This window comes from Sparus aurata, chromosome 20 (genome assembly GCF_900880675.1).
Source record: "Sparus aurata chromosome 20, fSpaAur1.1, whole genome shotgun sequence".
Lineage (NCBI taxonomy): Eukaryota > Metazoa > Chordata > Actinopteri > Spariformes > Sparidae > Sparus > Sparus aurata.
In genome coordinates this window covers 24,615,635-24,633,750 of record NC_044206.1, presented here as the reverse complement: position 1 = coordinate 24,633,750, position 18,116 = coordinate 24,615,635, and the positions used below count along the sequence as shown (strand labels likewise).

The window sequence follows — 18,116 nt, the reverse complement described above, 5'->3', positions numbered from 1 at the left end:
CGACTAAATCAAACGCACAAGGAAGCTTCCTGCTCGGCAACACCGCTGCATCCGCCTGTAGGCTCTGATTAAGTCGCCAGCCTGACGGGGAGGGGGTGTCTATTCCATTTGGCACCCCTCCAAATATCACTGATATTTGAACGGAGGTTTGTATTTACAGAGTATTAACTGATAATGCCGCGCTCTGATGATTAATAAATCCATTCCACGTGGTTTGGCTGACTTACAGAGTAGCGAGGGGCGGCCAGGACGAGCGGGAAATGTGTTATTCTGTGGCTGACATGTCATCAACACATGAGCAACACTCTCTTCAGTTCATTATCACGTCGAACTATAAACTTGGCTCGATAAGTTCAAGTGTGAGCGAGCGTGTAGCGGGTGCAGCCAACAGACGGAGTGAAGGATAAGAAAAGCAGACTCCTCTTTCCTCTTTTCCCTGTTATCGTCCCCCCATGCTGTAACCTGCCCATACATTATTGAGCGCTGAAGAACATTGTTCAGCTGCGTTAATTTTTCAGCAGGCCAGCGTCGGACTGCAGACACACCCCATCCCTAAGCCGGGGAGGTTAGGCAGGTCACTGATGCGTGCCGTCTTTGTGTAGCCGTGCGCCGATTGTGTGTCTGCTCGTTCATTTCCTCTTTTCACAACATCTCATACACATTTACCACCTCCAAATTCCCCATTTCTTCCCTTTACCTGATCTCTCTGTATGTTTAATTTCTGATTGAAGATGTGGGTTTAAATCCCGCCTGTTCTCGTTCAGGAGGACCTCAGCGGCGGGGCGTGCTGAAGGTTTTTTTTTTTCTCTTTTTCCTGCGGGGATGTTTTTCCTGCAGGATTTTTTTTTCAGCCATACGATCCCGACACGCGAGATGCTTTCTCGGCTTCATTGTGTCCCACAATAATGCAGGAATTGATTTGCCTCCATAAACATAATAGCATAATATGCTCAGCGTACTGTGCGCCACACTCGCAGCACTAAGGAGATTTTTTTTTTTTCTTCCTGGATCTTGTGGGAAATTAAAGCAGCTTGCTGCTGAAGCAGGCGGACGCAAACACACACATTCTTAACACACACGTATACAAATTTACACGTGGAAGGGAAAAAAAAAAGGCAATTACGCTAAGGTAAAAGGAAAGGGGAGGCATGTATCGGCATACAATTAATCATATTTTCTTCCATTTTATAGTACATAATCTTTCCTATACTTGTGTATTCAAACTTCTTTTTCTTTGTGCAGCTCTGTTTCACGGCATTAGCTGCTTAGTCTAGCTTTGCAAGTCATTATTGGAGGTGGGGAACGGATCGCTGTGGGGCAGGTGATAAAGGTAAGCATCCGAGCTGAGAGCTTAGCGTGTCGCGGCTAAAGGTTAGCTCGGAGATTTACGACCGCCGCCCCTCTTCGCCCTGGCCGTTTAAAGAGGCGGGCGCTTTTAATGTTTTGAGCCGCTCTGATTGATCGCCGCCACACAGCGCTGTCAGATCCCCGCACTGCAGGAGACGAGGACAAAGGACAGGATAGAAATCTGAGTGATTGTCAGGGGAGGTGGTGGTGGTGGTGGAGCCTTCTCATGCCTGTGAGAGCTGACCAATCAGAGCAGGAGGGCCCTTAAAGAGACAGGCACTTAAACGCATCCTCAGATGAATAGAGGAGCTGCAGCAATGGACAGAACAGATCTGTTTCCTCTAATCTAGTCTGATTCTCGAGAATAGCGACTCTCCAACTTACAGTTTAGAAGAATATTGATCCCCTGGTAGAATGTAACTATCACTAGGTTATATTCAAGACCAGTGGCTCCCAACTGTTTCAGCTAATCAGCTCCTCAAAACACATTAAAGTCTACTTGCTACACTTCATCGCATTGCAGGTTGCTGCAATCTTCTCAGATTCGTCACGCTCTGGTAAAGAAGGTAAAGAAACTCTGGGGGAAAAAAAGACATTTTTCTAACATAAGTAGACTTTTGTTTGCCCTCATACTTTTTCTTCTGACCGGATCAACTCTTATTCCGCAAATAAATAAAAAAGAGGGATGAATAAAAATGGCAAATAAGGAGAAGAATATAAATAAATCGCTAACGAACTCGTGGCCTTGGCTCGGTCGTCTTCCCTTTGCCCACTGAGAGTCATCTCCTGGACGGTGCAAAGGGTCTTTGGACCTGCAGCGCTGGAAGACCAGCAAGAGCAGAGATTAGTGCCCGGCAGCACGGTCTCATGGGAAATGCAGTGCTGAAGGCGAGGAGGAGGAGGAGGAGGAGGAAAAAAGGAGAAGGAGATGGAGGCGTCACTGAGCCATGAATGGAACAAAAAGGGCAAACAGCAATGTGCTGGAGATGTGCCAAAAGCTGTGTACCAGTGCAAGATGTGTGTGTTTGCACCCTCGCGCGCGCGTGTGTGTGTGTGTGTGTGTGTGTGTGTGCGGATGTGTTATGGATGTGTGTGAACGGAATAGCGAACAGCTGATTGGGTCTGCATGAGCCGCGTGCCGTATATGTGTGTGTGTGTGTCCTCTGTATGGAAACAGGCTAGTGAAATCTGCAGCTGGCCTTGGTTTGAGTGTCTCCTAGGGATGAGTAAAATTTCAGTCAGCACACACACACACACACACTCACACACTCACACAGGGAACCAACACGTCTGCCAAACACCCGCACACACACACACACACACACACACACACTCACACAACAGATGCACACAAACTGCACGGTTCTGTGCTGACATACATACACTGGCACAATTTGGAGCTCCTCCATTTCCCATCCTGCTTACACAGACACACACACACACAGACACACACACACACACACACACACACACTAAAGCACATACACTCAGCGAGAGGGCCAGACCAGTGTGCTAAATAAAGACAGACAGTAGAACAGATTTTCACACGCAGCGGGGCCATTAGCGGCTCAGTCAGACCACTAGCAAACTTCCATCCTCATCAGCATCACAAACACACACGTTTGAGGCACCTGGCATCACACAATGGCAAAGGCACACACACACACACACACACACACACACACACACACACATTCTGCAGACATGGACGGGAACCAACACTCAAGTCACACCCAGACACACGTTTGTAGTGGAAGTATAGTCGACTGCGTCTGCTGGCGAGCAAGTTTGCAGTCGTGAAAAAAGTCAGATGCACCTGTTAGTGTGTGTGAGTGTGTGTGTGTGTGTGTGTGTGTGTGTGTGTGTGTGTGTCTGGATGTGTGTGTGGGGCCCCCGGGCTGCAGCTGAAATATGTATGCTGTGTCCAGGAGCGCCAGGCCCCTGAGGATTGAGCTGGGAGGGAGGTTGCTACTCATGGCTGCCACTGCAGCACCACAGCCTTCTGGGAACTGGAACGCAGCCTGTGTGTGTGTGTGTGTGTGTGTGTGTGTGTGTGTGTGTGTGTGTGTGTGTGCAGACAGCCCGACTTATCTGTGAAAACTCAGCCATGTGGTCTGCATTAGACTCGCTAAAGCTGAGAAAACTGTCACCTGCAACGCTGGCGAGTTTTCAGACGTACTGAGAAGGACTCAGGTGAATTTAAAGATGTGGTTTCATCAAAAAAAAAAAAAAAAAAAAGCTGGTTATTTCTCCGAGTATGGACGAGGAACACAAACTATTAAATTGATAATATTTCGACATATCTCGCGACTGTTCAGCCGGCGTTGCCCTCAGTTTAATGCGTTTTTATTCATCATGACAGGAAATCCAGACACAGTCCTGAGTGCGGAGTGAAACAACCTTTATCTGAGGTCAAAGGTACATTATCATGCAAAAGCGCCGTAAATCACTCGTCTGAAAGGATTCGCCTAAAGTCAGAAAGCAACGGTGAGCAAATGAAAACAAACTGAAGATTTCACGGTTCGAAAGCTGCTGAGACGTGATTGAATTTAAAGTATTTCGTCATTCTGTTAGCGTGATCATTTTCTTTGAGAGACATTCCAAGCTTGTTGTGTGCAATCTTATTTTTCTTATCATCATCGTGTGTGACGTCGGAGCCTAAAGACCGATGGAGGTGTTAAAGAGGTTGTTTTGACCTTTTTCAAGGAGGGAAGTGGGAGAAATATCCCCAACTACGGCTCTTGTTATTTCAGAAATGAATTCTCCAAGTTCTTCGCAATTATGAATTCTCACCTCGGGGCAGGCGTTTGTACCTGGCACAGTTCTCATTAATGAGGGACCTGATTTAATTGACTGTGTGCTGCAGAGTGGGTTTGCGAGCGTCCGTCTGACACGCTAACCTGCGACCACTCATGCGCACACACAAACACACACATAAACACACACATTCACGAGTTCGCCCTGCGCCGTGGCCCCGGGGAGCGTCCCTCTGGCGTCAGCTGTGCAGTATGCAAATGAGGAGGGACTCTGTCACACAATAATTGCTTTGTGTTGCACAGTCGCATGGTGGGAGAGCTGAGTTTGGTTTTGTTTTCACATTGATTGGAGGTGCATAATGAGTTATTGTTCATTATGGGTGTGACTCTGCAATTTCAATGCGGTGACGGTTAATAAAGTTTGTCAGTGTAGAGAACGCGCCGCAGGGGGGAAGGTGTCACCTGCGTGATGCTCAGGAGAGTGATTTCAGTTTTATTTTTCATACGATATTCCATCTTTAGGACATGAAGTTTTGTTGTTGTAGTGCTGGTAACTATGCAGCAGATCCCGATCTGTGTGGGTGAATCGTGCATCAATCTGTTGGTTATTAGAGGTGGATTTCCTCGTTCGATGTTGAGATTCAGTTCCCGTCGGTCAGTTCGGCAGGATGACTCGTTCATGCAGTTCGTTCGTTCAGTCGCACTTCCGGTACAACGTCGTTCATCGGTGAATCACGTAACAAACAGTTCTCAAACGATCACGCTAACAGTCAACATAACACTGCAGTTCATGGCAAATACATGGTAACATGGTAACTAGCTGCAACTTCATGATTATATGTACTTTTAGACACCTCGACAGTTAGCAGGTAACAGCTAAAGACGGCTAGCCAAGAACGAGTGACTGACTGAACGAGAATGACAGGAGAGGAATCAGTAACCGAACGAGAACGAGAGCTACGAACAAAACGAAATGTTTGGGGTTTTTTTTCATGGAAACGGTTGCTATGCATTCCTGTTTCTCATTGGCTAAAATTCGACGACGGTGTCCTAGACCCAGCATACGATTGGCTAAGAGAGAAGTGAAATGGGGAATCAGGTCAGTTCGTTCGCGTTAAAGAGTCGTTCCTTCGAACTGATTCGTTCGCGACCGAGTCATCACTGTTGGTTATGCCTTCGAACATCGCAGCGCTCTTCTTCCTCACTCGATACAGGCGGGAGTTAAGATGTGCGCTACCTCGCCATCACGGATTGAGATCAGCTCGCCACCAAATCGTGGATGATGCGTGAACGTTGCTAAGGAGAAGGTTAAAACAAAAATAATACAGGACCGACAAATTACATTTCAGTATTTGGTGTTATGATTGTATGATATTTTTCATATTCCTCCACGTATCACAGTTTTACGGTAGTAGCTCGATGCTAAGCTTTGCAACTTTTGTCTGATGATGTTGATGAAAGCTGTACAGCAATTAATCGACTGATCAATTAGTTGTCAGTTATTACAGTAAGTTCCTGAATCCAGCATCCCATCCAGAATCCCTAAATTGTATATTTTTCTGGTTTATTTACACTTTTATCACAGTTAACTCATTATCTTTGGGTTGTCGACAAAACGAGACATTTGAGGACGTTATCTTGGGCTCAGGGAAACGCTGATCGCCATTTTCTAAAGATTTCATTGACGAAATAACTGTCAGATTCGTGGAAGTCTGTGAAACAAAAACCGAAACAGCGAGCTGAAAGAGGCAACATGCTCCGTAGAGCTGAAGGACACTGCAGAGTTCGTAGGTCATGTGATCAATCGGTTGTAAAAACATATGGACTCTCCAGCATCAGCATCATAGTAACTACTCCCAGCCGTAGTTGTTGTATTTTGGAAGCACTTCTTCTGTATTTTCTGACTCTGGCGTCCCCGGAGTGTTTCTTGTCCCGCTGCGTGTGCTGATTCCACAGTCAGATATCACTGATGAGCTCTCACGGACTTCCTAATGAGAGCAGCGACTGCAGATACTCATCAGTGATCAATGTTTTCTTTGGTCTCGCAACTTCCTGTGGGTAAACGAGCGCCTGCGTACGCGCGATACGGTACGTTTTTTTCACTGCGCTGCTGTCTGTCTCGCTCTCTCCGTCTCCCTCCGCCTTTCCTCCGCCTGCCCCCTCGTTCCCTTCCTTTTATCTCCCCCATCTTAGATAAAAAAAGCAAAAGCGCACATCGCCAGGGAACAATTAGTCTCGGCCATCTCCAATCACCAGCGCACATCTCAATCTCCCCTCATTTTTGCAGCCTATCTTCCCTCTTTTCCAGGCGTAGAATTAACCCAAAACCGCTTTGGGAGAAGCCCGGGCACTCCAACTCTAAAGGCACCTCGGAGTCTATTTTACATTTTATCTCTCGTCTTGCATCCGTTAAGCCATCCGTCCGCCCGCTCGCTCTCTCATATATCATTTTCACCAGTTCTTTTTCTGATATCGCTTAACCCGAGTTTTCCCTTCTCCTCGCCTGCTTCATTGTGGATTCCTTCTTTACACTGACAGAGACTTCACTTCACAGTGTGACTTTCTGATTAGCCGTGTCTGTGTTTTCGCAGTTTTTTTTTTTTTATACATATATATGCCGCTGCTGTGAAGGGGGGGGCCCTTTCTTCATGTTTGACTAGCTTAAGGGATCAGATTTTAACAGAACACAGCGCAGTCGGGATGGCAAGGGGCACAATTTCCAGCTTGAGAATGCAAGGTAGTGATGTGAGCTGAATCCGACAGATCAATACTGTGTGGAGCTTTATTGAGTCTCCTCCGTCTTCTTCTGTTTGTTATAAATATTTATTCAGTATACAGGCCGCTGCAGCTCAGTTCAGGCAAAGTATTGTTTATGAATATGCATTAAGAAGACGCTGTTTTTTTTTTTTATGAATATTCATTGTTTGACTATCTACATGTGTCATGCACTTTTGATCTGGGAACAATTAGCTAATATCTCTTGATTTTCATCTTAATGTACCTCTGTGTGGACGTATACGTGATTCATCTGTTTATTTCATACGTTCAGTTCATTTCGTCGACCTTCCCCAAAGAAGTTTTATACAATATCTGTTTCAAAGAGGTGTAGATTCAACTCCTGGAGGCTGCAGTTAGTGGAGCTAGTGGAATTTTAAACATCGACACAATACCTTGGAAAGTATCGGCAGTCGATACCACAGGGACAAATTGACGTTACGTTGAGGGCGCAGCAGCATCTAAATGAATGTACTTGAGACCACAGTCGAAGTATTTTCTACTTTCTATCTACTGAGACTCAGCTGTCTGAGATTCCTCAGGTCCGATAGCTCTGAGGGAGATTTTAGCTTAGCCTGAAGAATTACAGATGGCTGCCGGGCCAACGACAGACCAAAACACATCATCAGTAACAGTTTGAGTTCATCTTGTTTAATGCTTCGGCGATACAGAAATGGAAGCTGTCACCCACTTTAAAATTCTTTATACAAAATGCGGTGTCGTGTTCCAGTAACGGTCTCTGTCCTCTCCCGTTTCCAGAAATGTTATTAAGCACAAAGGTCCAGGAACGAGGTCCGATAAGTTCTCCCGCACCCCCAAAAAGCCCTTTTTTCCGCGACCCTAATTAAGTTAATATCAGCTGTGTTGCCATCTTTATTGTATCCCTGCTTCTTTGAGACTCACTCTTGATTGTCGAGGTACTCGTTGTGCAGTTTGTCACACAAGATAGTAGATTTTGTGCGACTGAATTAATACATTTTTCTCTCTATGTTGACCTGGACATCAGCTGAAACTGAGGATTTCATTGATCGAATGTATATTTCCGTGGTTATCCGCTGACATCGAGGTCCAGCCAGACATTTATTTCCCTCCCACATGAATTTCTTTTTTTTAATTTTCTGTTCCCTGCGAGTCATTTTGTTGTCGGTGATGTACGTTGTGCTAGAATCTTTATTGTCACTGATCCCAGAGCAGCAGTGGGCACCTCAGTCGACCTTTAATAAAGTTTTCAACGCCTTTCCACGTTCATTTTCTTTCAAACGTGAAGTATTTTCCAAACGGCCCTCCTGCTGTCAACCAAACGCCGGTCGTGGATGCTCTGCGCTTTCCATCTTTAATGAGTCGGGTGAAGAAGAAGAAGAAGAAGCAGTATTTAAAACAATATGTAATGAAAGAAAAATGTTTTTGACAACACTAATTACTTGATTCTGAGAGTCGTCTGCAGTACTTTGTTCAAAACCCTTCAGGCTTTTTAGGTGAGAGTCGGCCATGAATTCCAACGACATCAGCGTGAAGAGGAAGTTTACCAGTGTGGGAGCGTTCAGAGCTGCAAACTCAGCGACGTTTCATTACGTTGCGTACCTGCGTGATAAGATTCTATACCTGACAGGCAACAAGCGCAATCTCCTCGTCAAACTGAAGCGCTCGCTTCCTCGAAGCCTCGCTGACAAATCTGAACCTGTGAGTGAAAGTGAAGAGCTTGTAAATCATCTTTCGCTCTCTCACTCTATTTAACTTTCATCCCTTATTTTCCTCCTCGCTTATCAGTCTACCTCCAGTGGATCTGTGGAGCCAAAAAACTGAAGAACCAAATATCAGGACCATAGATCATTTTGACAGTTTAATTTCAATGCCTGATTATCAGTCAATTTGATAATTATATTATCCAACCATCCAATTAATGTGTTCTATATTTACAATGATCATCAAGTAAGCTCTCCATTTTTGCGTCATTTATCAGGGGTGAGATATTGGAACCGTGAGGGACCTTGACAGAATGTGCGCGAGGCTTTCGTGATTGAGACGGAGACGTCGGCGTGTTGCCGCGCTCAGCGTGTGCATCCGCCTGTGGAGACGTTCTCGCCGGTGTTCCTCAATCCGTTCCTTCACACTCGGCAGAGCGTGCTCGAGAAAACACAGAAGGAGCGAGAGACAAAGCGAAGCGGAGTGGAGGCGAACGAATGGTGAAAGGATTTCATGCCTCCTCCTCGGCTTCGCTCCTCTGCTGTCTGCTCTGAGGGGAAAGCGGCGCTCCGTGCCAATGAGTTACCAGTACACAAATACACAGAGCCGGAGACGCAGGAGCAATCTATCATGACTTGATGTCTCTGCTTCCCTCGTCCCTGTTAGCCAACAGACAACTCTGACGCTCCCGGAGCGAGTCGAGATCACCCAACACAAGCGACGAGGGATCAGGCAGCACCGAGCGGGACACGTTCAGAAAAGGTTTTCCATCTGGAGTGTGGCAGCTCGGTGTTTACACGCCAGTGGTAACCAAACACGGCAGAGTTTGCTTTGTCTTACGTGAGATCCTCGCATCTGACCATCCACAATCTGTTACAGTCAGATAGATGCAACGCCGAGTGCAGCTCTGTTCGACTCTCACTCTGATGTTTTTCAGTAGTTTGACAACTCGATGTTTGCTCTCCGTCTATGCCCACCTTATCAGGATGAAAGATAAGTTGCCGTGAAATAAATTTGCTTCGCTCTCTGTCTCCTCCCCGATGCTCACACATCTTTTTCTGTCAGTCTTTAGTCTGTTTTCATGTGCACATTCGTGCCTCTGGGTTCATGGAAATGTGTGGGATTCAAGAGTGGGTGTTCTTTATTTGGATGCTTTTTTGAGGTATTTTTTTGATTGAACAGCTCGATGTCTTAATAAAAAAAAACAAGGAAGAAAACTTCAGTCAACTCAGTTCTTTAATCTGTTTTCTTCTTCTTTACAGATGACGTGCCTCCATACTTCAAGACGGAGCCGGTGCGCAGCCAGCTCCACCTGGAGCGCAACAGGCTGGTTCTGACCTGTATGGCCGAGGGGAGCTGGCCTCTGGAGTTCAAATGGATCCACAACACCACAGAGCTGACCCGCTTTTCACTGGAGTACAGGTGAGGTCAAACTGACTGCACCTGATTGACGGCTAAGATGATTGGTCCAGTGAATATATACAAAGCCAGCATACAGACGAACATTTGGTCAAATGAATACAATATCTTTCTGTTTGACATTTTAGACTAAACAAGCTAAAGACCCAGCAACACTGTGGTATTTCAAAATGTAAATAGGAAATGATTGCAGCAGCTCACAGGGGTTTTTGTTGTGCATCGAGGTTCGGACTGAAACTATAATCCATAACATCCTCAGAGGTGTCGGGCTCGCTGAATAAAAACAAAAACAGACCTATTTTCTCACAGCAGCTGTTTTAGATATGTGTTAATGATCTCATATTGATATTTCAGTAGAAATCTGTTTTATTAACACGGAAAAAGGCTATAATATTATATATACAAGGGTATTTTATTATGTTCAGTACATTTAATCACAATCTCTTCAACAAACTTAACTTTTTTAAACATGTTACGCGGTCGTGTCGACTCAACCGTGTCTGCTCATGTATGTTCGACCCATCGACTTATAAAGCTTTAACATGTTTTGTTAATGAGTTCTTGGTAAACCTGGTCTTTCTTCTGCTCTACATTTACTACCACAGGGATGCAGGATATGGATTTTTCAGCCAATCCCAATAACCCGATAATTACCTGCTTCTCACGGCCAATACCGAAGAGACAACCGATATTTCACGTTGCTGTTTCCTAAGGCGACGTTCCTAACCTGAAGTCCTGCGTACCTGAGGGCACGATGAGATGATCAGATACTCATGGCTGTGACGACGCTCGTAGACTCTTAACCTCCTGCTGGAACCCTTGTACATACATTTCTGATCATTTATCGGGTATCTTATCAGGATTTTACGAAGCAGCAGGACGGCTGAATATTCCTCTTTTCAAGGGCGCTTATTAAAAAACGCTGAGTTTGATCAAAGGCGAGAAGGACGATATCATGAGCGCAAAATTAACATCAGTGAGAAACATCAGTTAATCAGTTTTCTCAGCTGAATGAGCACCGAGTATCTATACAATAAAAACTATTAAATGATGGTTTTTTTTCATTCGCTCTGGTTTCCCAGCTGCTCCGTGCAGCCTACGAGAAATACGAGTATTTCTCATTGAAAGTAAACTCAAGGATCGACTGAAGCAAATCAAGAGTACCGCGTATCTGTTAAATCGCATCTGTAAAAATCTAACTTCTGCATTAAGGTATAGACTCAGAACTGAACACCGTTTCTTCAGCCTTCACCGCTCGCCCTCCGCCCCTGCATGTACATTTTCCTCAGCACATCATAGAACATCTCGCCAAGTAAAGACGCAGCTCTTGCAGCCTTGCCTTTTCTCTCCTCCTCCTCCTCTTCTTCTTCTTCTTCTTTTTTTTCTTGCTTCTGCCTCTCTGCTTTACCCTCGTGGCTCCGTGACCTCCATCACTCTCTCTGGAGAGGCGAAGGCGCACAAGCGAAAAGCGAGTGAATGAGGGTCAGGGCGAGGGAGATAAACCGTCTTTAATGGTAACTGGAAGATCTGTAATGTGACAAACATTGCTCTTATCGCCGAGAGCGCTGTGTCGGTGTGCAGAGGATTGAAGGAAGGCTCTTTCCACACACACTTGTGCTGATGCCGCCGCGGTCATGTGTGAGCGCGTACGTGAAAAACAACAGGCGTGCGAGCGACGTCGGCCTTGTTGATGGAGTCGGGCTCGTGTCCTGACAGTCTCCGGAGACAGATAAGACCAGAGTGGGAACATTGGGGTAGGAAGGGCAGAAGTGACACACACATGTTCGAACAGTTGAACCACTTTCTGTGGCGCCTCAGGGTGTCTTCGACTGCGCCGTTGGGTGATAAACGAGCGACGGCCGTGCAGGATTCTGCTTTTAGAGGCAAAATGTTTGTGTAAAAAGCAGCGTTTCCAACTCCTGGTTCTTCAGGCGCGACGTAGGAGGAGTTAAGCCCTAAACTAATTGACTAAGTGCAGTGTAGAACACGCTCCCTGATGAACGAGCGAGCAGAAAGTGATGCTCCTAATACAACATATTTTACCCGCCGGCATTGATTACGTATCAGCTGAAGCCGAGGCGGTCCATGATTGTGCAGTTATGCGTGGTGTTAATTAGAAAACGTATTGATCTTTGAGCGTCGTTCATTTTTTCAGGTGCTTTTTTTTTGTTTTGTTTGCCACCAGGTAGGATTTGCTCGGACAAGATCCTTCATTTTAATCCTGACTCACAGCTGCTGGAAATAAACTGAAATCCAGCAGGAAGAGACGCGAAACACTAATGAATGAGGACATTTCTGCCACTAGAGGGTCTAAAAAAACAACGATTTAGGCCAAACAGTGATTTTTTGAGCTAACTGAACCCTTTCTTGCGTTGTTAAAGGCAGCTGGACAAATTGTCTCGGACGAGCACGAAAAGATAATGTGACCTGTTCTGGGAAGTTCAGAAGTTTTTGGGTCATCCTGCTGACTAACAAGCAAACAGACAAACAAACATTTGGATACAGGTGATATACAGGGATGGGAACTGTTCGACAAATAAGATACTTGCCGGTATTGTGTTATTTCAAGGTGCTAGTAAAAACGTGGGAAAACAACAATGTGAAATATACGGAAAAAAAGACAAAACTATAGTCGCGTAAACTATTAAAGTGTTATAGTTAAATGACTTTTTCAGTGCTCAAAAACCTAACTTTAAGTTATAGCAACAGGCAACCAAATAAGATACTTAACTAACAATAAAATGACACATTTCTCCACATTCTAACATTATTGGAAACATTGCTTACGTAAGGGATAATGTGTAGAATCGCAGTCACTATCGGGACAAATCAGACATTCTATACATTATCCCGCTTATTACACGGTTCCTTGCCAACACGAAAGAAAACTTGACACAGTGTGTCTTTTTACAGTTTATCTGTTACTGTTCATAGTGTTTTTCAGCAGAGAAATATAGTTCACCAAACTGACGCCGTTTCTCTTCTCCCTCTTCGCTGCTTTCCTCTCTTTTTCTTTTCTTGACTGGTGACGACAACTCAGCCTTTTGCCAAGAGTTGAAATCACTGTATTTTCCAAGAATATTAAAGTTAATGTGAAACTCATCCATACTAGTGGCCTAGGAGGACGTTTTTTTCCGATATTAAGTAGACTACAGATCAGCTGACGTCGCTTAGCAACCGAAGACGCTGCGGTGATGAGTGACCGGACTACTTGCGGAGCAAAGATTTTAGAGCGCAGAGTGATACGAAATACGTGAATCAGAGGCAAAAAAGCCACTTTCCTTGACGACGGTCAAATATGCTTAGCAACGGTCAATTATACAAAAATAAGTGACCACCGAACGTTGAGAAGGCCCATTCAAGAGAACGGAGCATTCTACAGCATTAAGAAGAGCCGTGTAATAACATGAAATAACACAGCTCAACAACAACAACAGATATTTTAATGTAAAATATTAAACTACGCATGGTTTACATGTGAGTCACCCTGCTGTGTTTCACCACGACATCCTGCAAAAGGGAAGAAAAGATGATCTCACGGTTAAGTGCAACATTTGTGCCTCCTTCCTTTATTTCCTGTTGTTGTGCTGTTGTTGTGTTGTTGTTGTGTTGTTGTGTGTGGGTTTGGTTGCGGTGCTCCTCGTTCTCCAAGTCGCCCTTTCCTCTGTGCCAGGAGGGTGTTTGAGCAGAGCAGACCCCCATATTAATGAGGTTATGGTAGAGGTCCCCCAGTGCTGAGTGCTGCTTTAAATATCGACACCGTGCGACTTGACCTTGTGTCCTCTGGCAGCCGATCAATACTGCGCGGTGTGCTTGTGTGGGCATTACTATTCAACATGTAGGTGTGTGTGTGTGTGTGTGTGTGTGTGAGAGAGCTGGAAGAGCTAAGAGAGTGGCACAGTTTTAGTGATCTGCAAAAAGAAGTGCGACATTTTGGGAGAACAGGTTCAGCATTGACTGCTGTCACACAACAGCAGCATCACCTATAGTATCCACACACACACACACACACACACACACACACACACACACATTTATGAAAGAAAGGCTTCCTGCTTTCTTTCTTTCCTAAATAATCATTTGAATGATTTATCTCCAAATTAAATTCAGTTTAATTAAGATTGAAGATAACATCCAGTAGCTTTAAGGATTTTTTTGAACTCAAAATTATCCGGCACGCAATCCTTTAGTAGATCAAATGTGTGTATGAACACACAGTGTGGCAGCGCGGCGTCCCGTCACATGACCAGAAAAAAATAAAAAACCTCCGGGGGCGTCTACCTGGCACAAGTCCCGTCACCAGTCTTTATGCTGCCAATTAACCTAGAAGCTTAATCACGAGAGTTAATTATTAATCAAACCTCAAGAGTCACTTTTGTTTGTCAAGCGGTTTCCCGGCTGCGTCGATGGAGTGTAACCTCTGAGTCCTCCAGGGAGTGGTTACCTTTTCCCACAATTTTCATATTGTAATGAGGGGAACAGGCAGGAAAAACTCGAGGTAATCTATTCAGAAAGTCAGTCACAGAAGGCCGAGCATGGCTGAGAAGACGTGACAGCTTCTCGCCGATTGACTGTGCGTCTCCGTCTTCTTACCTTGACATCTCGTTGTCGACTTTTGAGGATTTAGAATTCGTTCCACAGAACAATCACAACAAAACAAGTGTTTTTTTATGGATTGGTCAACGTTGCTTTTCCCCACGAGGCAGAAGAAAAAAACAGAAAGTGAATTGAACACTTTGACAGCCATCATAGCGACCGGCCTCTGCAGAACGATTCCTTTATAATCCCATTCAGATGTCATCGCTTACTACTTTAATTTTCATGCATCGTTTCACTTTGTACACAGGCGTGTGCGCTACCAACGCCATAGTCAACATGTGGTCGTTATCCAGTCCGTCCATCGTGTTTAGCGATAAGTAAAGTAGCCGTGTCGTCGTCGTTTTAGCTTGTCTTGTGCTGCGTGAGGAGGTTAGACGTGGGTTACTGACCAAACACTCTGGAATAAACTTATTTTAAAAACTCAACACCTTTGAGCTTAAACACCAGTAGGCCGTGTGATGAGGAGGTTTTGCAAAGCGAGAGGTTAACATTAGCACAGTGACCGTGAGGTTTTGATCGCTTCAGGACAGAAACATCATAACAGAGAGCGAACACATCGGACCGTTGTGAGGTTGTTGTTGGTTAGCGCTACGTTAGCTACCAAGCTCACCACAAACACTTTACCCAGGCACACCTGGACATGCTGGCAGCTCTTCGTATTTGTACTTCCAACTGTTTTTAGGCTGTTTCATGATACCCAATATCTCAAAGCTCTTCCTAAATGCTGCTAACGACAAAAATCGACAGCATTTTTGACCAAATGCTTCACACACATTGAGATTGTTGAAACATAATAATCACAGTCAGGTGAATAAAATGACAAAGTAGGTGAAGACGACTTTATAGAACAGGCAGAACCGTCTGGTGTTGAAGCTTTTAAAACCATGATGTAACGATATCTAAAACCTAAGATGACGTAGAGTCTCATATCATATCACAACGATACGATATCAAAACACAGAAAACTAAAAATCCTCCTCTGCATCTTCCCCCCGTCTCGTCACCCTCTTGATCTCTCTTTCATCCCCCTCCTCTTTGTTCATCCGGCGTCTGCCTCGGTCTAATCCACTCATATACCTCAAGTACCGCTGAGCATCCACAGTTTTTTTTTTTTTTTAACAGATATAATTTCATGGTGGCTCTGAACAAATTAACACAGGTTCAGTGAGATATTTTTCCGTGTCTGGGGGACACGATGACGAGCTGAGCTTGCTAACTAGATGGAAATGAAGGAAAAGCAACATGGCGGGTAGATGACGGCGTGTTTTCTGTGTGTGTGTGTGTGTGCGTGCGTGTGCAAATTGATGTCTGCTTTTTTAGACCTCACACAGCCATCGAATATTCCGATGTTGTGATGCATGTGATTGAGCTTCAAACCATTTCATTTCCCTGAATAGAGTTAGTTCCAAACTTAATTGAAAGCAGCAGCGGTTTCGTGTTTGAGTTTCTGATTGATTCTCTCTCCGTATGTTTACCGGTTCCAACCCCTTGATTATGTGATCTAATCTCGGCGAGAAATAGAAACAATTAAATAACGTTTAAAGCAAACTTTTTTGTATTCATCTGATCTTGTTGCCAGAAAACAGAAATTCGTCATAAACAATCACACCGAAAGAGCAGAATCCTCCACAACCAGACAAACTGAGAGAGGGTTGAGTTATTTCTCTATAAATAACCGTAACACAGCTTGAACTGTTTGCTTGTTAGCAGGTTGGAACCTATGTGTGTTTTTTGTTTGGATCAAAAGGAGGGTTAAGGTGCGTGTTCGCCCATTAACTCACTTTCATCTGCTTTTTTTCCGTATGCGTCCTCCAATACGTTGTTATTTTCAGTTTGGCATCGTTCAGCAGAGAAATTCAGGCTGCGGCTCGTTTTTCCAAACTCCATTGTCTCACCGAGTCTCGTTCAAATCCAATCTTTTTTAAAAAATGTCTCTATTTAATGTACGGCAGCTCCTCTACATACGCTCTAATTTCCAATCTTGAAGCCTCTGTGGCGAGGCTGCGATGAGCCCTTACATCGGGAATAAAGCAATACATGGAAAATAAATCAAATGAATATTAAAACATGCAGAGCCACCTCACTGGATGAAATGAGAGTATCCTTGGAGGAAAAAAAATCCTCGCTATAATATAGTCGTGTACGATTTCTTTTCAAGGATGACTTAAACACAATGGGAGTTCATGGTCTTTCGTGCACATGAGGAACATGTAATGGATCATTCTTCCGATTCAGTAATTCAGAAATATATAGAATTGTAAGAGTGGATAATCACCTGAAACTAAGAAGGGTTTCATTGTGGTTACCTTTCTTCTTTCCACACAGTTTCTATGGTTTCCATGATGTCCAACGTGCATCCAACCCTCCCCATTTTTTCACAGTTTTTGACGTTTTCACACTTTCCTTTTCATTTATCATAACCTATCGGACTCTGTACAGCGTGTAGTCTGCTGTACTGTCCTGCCTCGTCCTCCTGGTGGCGAGTACAGTAGTACAAAAGCCCAGCGGCGTCTTCTACGAGTGTCATGGCCGCCGTAGATTCCCCCACACGAGCGGAAGGGGAGTGCGGCGGTGATAAGCATCCCAAGGTTGTTGGCAGTCTGCAAATTCACTGCTAGGATGCCACTAAAGCCTTCACACCGGTCCACTAATTTAATAGTGGTATCTACATGCATTTTGTCACCGTGTTAGTTCTAATGAGAGCAGCGATGTTCTCGCTAAAGAGAAGGAGTAGCACGAAAACATCCAATTACAGGCAGAACACTGGCCTGTACTTGAGTCGCATCATGTCAGCGCAGAGCAGCATCTCTCTCTCTATGGGTGACCTTAATGGATTCCCCTCCGTAACTAAAAAAAAAAGGTCCATTTTCTATCTGCCTTGCACTTCTTTCTCTCCACAGCCCCCAGATACAATAGATTTTTATTTATTTCTTTACCTTTCTCTCTCCATCCTTGCACTCACTCATGCCCTGTTTCGTCTATTTGTTATGGGTTTTTTTTTCTTGCAGCAGAGTTGGAGTGAGTGAGTCAGAAAGTTCAAGTGAAACACGTCTTTGGATTTTTTTATTGTGCACATTTAGTATATTTGTGTGTCGTAAAACACATAATAAAGGCACAAGGACATCTGATTTTGTTGAAAACACGACTGATTGACTCGGCGTGAGCGTATAAACGTTCCCTCCACCTCCACTCGCGCCCGTGTGGACGCAGTGCGGTTTGCGTAACGCTGTGTCTGCAGTTGGATGTGTTACAGTACGATAGAAACATCCTGGTGAGGCTCCTAAACGTTTAGCACTGACCTACATTCAAGTGGATGCTGGCAAGGATGCTGCCGTCTGCCGGCTTCCCTCTCATTCAAACAGACCCACACAGGATTCCTAAAGAAAACGGGTGGCTGCTGGTTTTTAGTCTCATACGGCGGTCGTAATAAACCACATGTCACAATTTACACAAAAGGACCCAAAGACTCACGCAGAGGCCGGCAGGTAGAGGAACAAAAAAGCCAGTTTAAATGCTGATAACCCAAATCCTAAATCC

At 44.7% G+C, this 18,116-nt stretch overlaps 1 protein-coding gene across 6 annotated transcripts in view; it reads left to right on the top strand.

Moving 5' to 3' along the window:
* sdk2b (sidekick cell adhesion molecule 2b) overlaps positions 1–18,116 on the top strand; it is a 285,949-nt gene that overhangs the window by 187,881 nt on the left and 79,952 nt on the right. For all 6 annotated transcript variants that reach the window (XM_030399675.1, XM_030399676.1, XM_030399673.1 and 3 more), the window contains exon 2: positions 9,824–9,983. In XM_030399675.1, the coding sequence (XP_030255535.1) occupies positions 9,824–9,983 (160 nt within the window). The remainder of the gene's footprint in view (positions 1–9,823; positions 9,984–18,116) is intronic.